At 43.9% G+C, this 5,329-nt stretch overlaps 1 protein-coding gene across 2 annotated transcripts; it reads left to right on the top strand.

Moving 5' to 3' along the window:
• The first annotated feature begins 452 nt into the window (after window positions 1-452).
• Window positions 453-5,055, top strand: LOC127209872 (cytochrome b-c1 complex subunit Rieske, mitochondrial). Of its 2 annotated transcripts, XM_051169517.1 has the most exons (3): window positions 453-602; window positions 660-763; window positions 4,219-5,055. In XM_051169517.1, exons 1-3 carry the CDS (start codon window positions 550-552, stop codon window positions 4,827-4,829), a joined length of 768 nt encoding a protein of 255 aa, XP_051025474.1. In that variant the 5' UTR covers window positions 453-549; the 3' UTR covers window positions 4,830-5,055. The 2 variants fall into 2 exon arrangements, with proteins under 2 accessions (XP_051025474.1, XP_051025466.1); XM_051169509.1 differs by having other exon boundaries at window positions 454-763.
• Window positions 5,056-5,329: the final 274 nt, after the last annotated feature.

Genomic DNA, 5,329 nt, shown 5'->3' with positions numbered 1-5,329 from the left:
ATGAGCAGTGCAGGAAACTAATTCAAAGCGCCATACATAATGAATAACCGTAGGCCAATGTCATGTCAAACTTCGTGCATAGGTTTCCCGCTTCTGTGGTGGTGGTAGTGGTTGTTCCAAGATAATGATAAAAATCGTTATAGAAAAACACAAAAAGTGGCTGGTAATTCTAGGCGACAAACCTTAGGAACCAGTAATAACTTCTTCTCATGCCTAGGTCGTCCCCTGATTAAGTTTCTGCCCTAAAGGAAGGACCACAGCAAAGACCAGGAGAAACTACTACCGACTTCTGTTTTCCAAAGGAACGCTCGCTCAACAAGCCAGATCTAGGGTCCGTGCCAGGCTCCGCCTCTTCCGGTTCCGCCCCCAGTTTGCGCCAGTAGCCGCGCCCCCAAGGCGGCGAGACTGCAGATTCGCTTAGCTTTGCGGGACTCCCTTTCCGGCGGCGCGCTGACGTCACAAGCCCTGCGCCTCCCGCTCCTCTTCGGGCCTGCTTTCGAGCGGAAGGTCGTCCCGGTGACCGGCTAGGTGGTTGGAGTAGCTGTCGCCATGTTGTCGGTCGCTGCCCGCTCGGGCCCGTTCGCGCCTGTACTGTCGGCCACGTCCCGCGGGGTGGCGGGCGCGCTGCGGCCCCTCCTGCAAGCCGCGGTGCCCGCCACCCCGGAGCCACCTGTTTTGGACCCGAAGCAACCCTTCCTGTGCCGAGAGTCGCTGAGTGGCCAGGCCGCGACCCGGCCTCTGGTCGCCACGGTGGGCCTCAATGGTGAGCCAGGTTCAGGATGCCCCGATCTCGTTCCCTACGGCTCCAGGTTCCGGGCGCCGGAGGAGGGGGGTGTGCTGTGCTGTGGCGGGCGGGCTGGTGTGGGAGGATGCAGTTCCGGCCTCAGCGACCTTGGCAGGCGGAGCAGACGGCGCTCACAGAGACGGGATGCTCCGGCGGCGGCTCCCTGCCACCGCCTCAGGAGCCTTTCTATGTGTCCGTCTGGGTTCCCTCCTCAGGCTACACTCGACTTCCTTGATTAATTTCAAGACCAGCCTCCCACTGTCACCGCTGACGAAGATACTATACTGTTCCGTACAGGAGTTTGACCTTGGGCGAGTTTCCAAACATTTTTCCTCGACAAGGTGGCTTCGTGGTTATAGCGATTTTGTAGGGGTGTCGGTGATGCTTACGTGAGAGGATTCTATGTAAAATCATCGGTACGGTTTAGACGATAAGTGTTCTAAGTAGAAATTGTAGAGAACATGTAGGAAGTTGTCCAAGTACTGGTACACCTGCCTTTCAGTGTCCTAACCCCCTGGCAACCTCATCACCATTTCCGCAAAAACAAGGAAGACACTTGGGAGATCAGTTCCACTGTAGAGGGTCAGCAGTGGTTTCAGGTGGCTTTAGGGCGTTCACAACCTCGCTTATCATGAACGCAAGGCTGAAGTAGACCACCAGAGGCGAAGTGGCCCGCACAGTGGGGGTTCTGTGCATCGTGGTCTCTGACCATTTTATCTCAATTTGTGCTTGCCTTGACTTTTCACATTCCCTTGTGATTTGAAAATCGAGAAAGGTTTCTGGTTATGTCCCAGAGTATGGAAAGCTGCATTAGGCTTTTTGGTTTCTGCTCCCATAGTTGACTCTGCTTCATCTCATAGAACTATGATTGTGTTATATTACCTACTTGGCACCGTTCATTGTTGAGTGTGTGACCTTTCTATTTTGCCTTCTTGGGCAGCATTGTACTGGGCGTTTGACTTACCCCTCACCCTCTACCAACAGCCTTTTTCCTGCTAAGGCAGGGTCCTGCTGTGTATCCTAGGCTGGCCTCAGGCTCATGGATTCTTGACTCTGCCTTCCCAGGCCTGAGATTTTTTAGCTTGAACCACCGTGCCTAGCTTTTCCTGTAGAGTTTTAATGATCTGCGCTGGGTTTTTTGGTATATCTGTGTTTTAGCCTTTAGCCTTAATTTCAGGTCAGATTAAAAAGTTTTACTTTTGCTGATATCTTGGTGTTATTGTAGCATAGTAACACTTTCCATCCCAGTGAGATGTCTGGCTTTGATTTTTAAGGAGTAGAATGCACTCCTTGTTTTTGTCTCCTAGTCTCAGATTTTGTATCCAATGATTCAAGATCTTTTTTTCTAAGTAGTATAAAGGAGCACTAGTGGGTTTTTGAGAAACTTTTCAGGAAGTGTAATGCCTAGCTTGTTCCAAGTCCGTTTTGAGTTGGGGGATCGGGAGGTGAGAAATGAGGGAGAAGAAAATTGCAGAGGTAAAAAGTGTCACCTAAGCTTGTGAGATAACTGAAAGGTTTCTTGTAAAAATCGGTGGCTTATCTGCTTCATAGAAGCATTTTCCAAACCAGTAGAAACAGCCAAAAGCTTTTTCTGAATGCACCCTTTGTCTCGTAGCGTAATTGCACATTAAAATCCATCTAGGTGGTTTATGGTGACAAAATGGGCGGACTTGGAAGATTTGTACAGGAATACGTCTGTGTTATCTTAGCATCTCTTTCATTCAGATTTCTAGGTACATTGGCTCTGTGACCATAAGAAGTATACATGCTTTAGATTTCCTTTCATAAGAAGTATACATGCCTTAGATTTCCTTTATTTCGAGGTGATATTTCAATAACCAATCATGTTTTAAGGTTAGAATTCAGTTAAGCATCTGTGCTTACTATGACTGTTGCAAATGTGGCAGTTTCCTAAAAGTTTCTTGGTTGATGATGTGAACTTCTGAAGTGTATCTTGCTATACAGAGAACAATTGATAACTAGATTTCTTTTGTCACCAGAACTCTTGAGAACAAATCATTCTGTGCAGTGTTCTTAGTTACCTTTGTTACGGGTTGGTAGTTGTGGGTACTGTTGATTGTAGAACTGAACTGAGCTCCTTTCTGTTTTACGTAGGCAACATATTCTTTAGTGTAATCCCAGGCATTGTCATGGGGAAATAACTCTTACTTAATTCCAAATGTCGGTCTATATTATCACGTTGATATTAGGTACCATAATGTAATACATAATGCAATGCCACATGAGTCTACCAAGTCCTAATTTTGACTCTCAGGTGACCACTACCCATATCTCAGTTCCCTCCTCAAAGAGATAGGGTTGTGAGGAAAATTAGTTTTGATAGTTTTCATTCTTGTTTGAATTTGAGACTTCCATAAAGTTACTCTCTTTGAAGTCATGTGAAAAGTAGGTGAAATATTAATGTTCGTGTATTGAAGGAAGTCTTCTAGGAGACCTTTAAAGACCAAGTAGCACTCACTTTCATTGGCATTGTGTGTCATAAGGAGATCTTCATTTTGAAAGGATTTATTTTTCTGAACATAAATTTTTAACATCCTTTTTTCCCTAAAAAGTAAACTTTGTGGTAATTCCTAAAACATGTTTTTATGATGATACATATTTCACATATATAGGATATTTATTATGTATGTTATTTTGTTAGGAAATTTACTTCCTAAACATAAAGACTCATGCCAGCAAGTTCATTCATCCTTTTGGCCATAAGTTTTCAAGTGGCATGAGAGAGAGGCCATGTTACTTCTGCTATCAAAGTATGTGAAAGCAGTAAATATTTTTAAATGTTCATTTGTCGCAAACATTTTTCTATTTTATGGCCTATAGGGAAAGTGTCCCACTCAAAGGACACACAGTATGAAAAAGAAAGATAATTTTTTTCTAGACACTGTTACCCTACTGAAGGAGGAGACACATGAAGATGTCCCCTGCTTCCCTCAGGACACTGCATAATGGTGACTGTGCCTGTGGTGACTGCTGTCGTTCTCTAACACCGGTGGCTTTCTTTAAAAATTAAGTAGAGCTAATTTGTGCCCTGGAATCTAAAATTGCAATTCTTAAGTTTTCTACAACTAAAGTATAGCAGCACATCACCAGAGGGCTATTGTCTTGTAATTAGTCTGCTATGAATTGTAGGTTCTTCCAGAGAGCACATAGCAGAGATACAAATCTGGGTATTTGCCTTGAGATGATCACACAGCAGCTTGTTAGGTGGTTTTGAGGTCTACTCTAGAGAATAGGAGAGGCAGTCAGCGTAGGTGGACAGTTTGTCTGGACAATTGGGTTTCTTGTTTTTGTTTTTTGAAAACTTGAAATATCTGTTTATTGTGCAGTTTGCCATTATAAGCCAAAGTCTGCTGATGTGTACCCCTTTCAAGACATTCTTTTAATCTTTGCTTTTTCACCTGTTTGTCTTGCAGTTCCTGCTTCCGTTCGCTATTCCCATACAGATGTCAAGGTGCCCGACTTCTCTGACTACCGTCGCGCAGAAGTTCTAGACAGCACAAAGTCTTCTAAAGAGAGCAGCGAGGCCAGAAAAGGCTTCTCTTACTTGGTAACTGCAACTACTACTGTGGGTGTTGCCTACGCAGCCAAGAATGTGGTCTCCCAGTTCGTTTCCAGCATGAGCGCTTCTGCTGATGTGCTGGCCATGTCGAAGATCGAGATCAAGTTGTCGGATATTCCAGAAGGAAAGAACATGGCCTTTAAATGGAGAGGCAAACCTCTGTTTGTGCGCCATAGAACCAAGAAGGAGATCGACCAGGAAGCTGCAGTTGAAGTGTCCCAGTTGAGGGACCCACAGCATGATTTAGAGCGAGTAAAGAAACCTGAGTGGGTTATTCTGATAGGTGTCTGTACTCACCTTGGTTGTGTACCCATTGCAAATGCAGGAGATTTTGGTGGCTATTACTGCCCCTGCCATGGGTCACACTATGATGCCTCTGGCAGGATCAGGAAGGGCCCTGCACCTCTCAACCTGGAAGTGCCCACCTATGAGTTCACCAGTGATGATTTAGTTGTTGTGGGTTAGACACTTGGACTCCAGGCCCAGGTTTCCTTCAGTCTTCATGTCCACTCAGAAGAGTTGAGAGTAAGCCTTGTGTACTTCTAGGTTGGTTGATTTAAGATATTTAAAATTTGTTGATAATATATTGGCAAACATTAATGTGAAGTAATTGAATTCACTGTTAAATATTATCAAGCATTAGCATAATAAAGCTACTGTTGAACATCATTAAATTCAGTCACAGACTTAAGGTGCAGTGTCTTTGATAGCTAATTCTAATAAAACATTACAGATTACTGTGCAAGATATTTGTGAAATCTATAATTGGCTTTCTCATTTCTGTCTAAATTTCATACCTTGAGCTTCAGAAGAGGTGGGGACATCATCTTGTACTTCAGAGTGGATGGATAAATTATTTTAATACCTAATTTTTTCTATTTTTATAATGGAAACTTTTCACAGTTGTGGAAAATAATAGTTATAAAAGATAAAAATGTAAAAATACAGTATTTTAGTGAAATATT

This window comes from Acomys russatus, chromosome 3 (assembly GCF_903995435.1).
Source record: "Acomys russatus chromosome 3, mAcoRus1.1, whole genome shotgun sequence".
NCBI lineage: Eukaryota > Metazoa > Chordata > Mammalia > Rodentia > Muridae > Acomys > Acomys russatus.
Note: the sequence above shows the minus strand (reverse complement) of the source record. Positions and strands in the feature narration are given on the sequence as shown.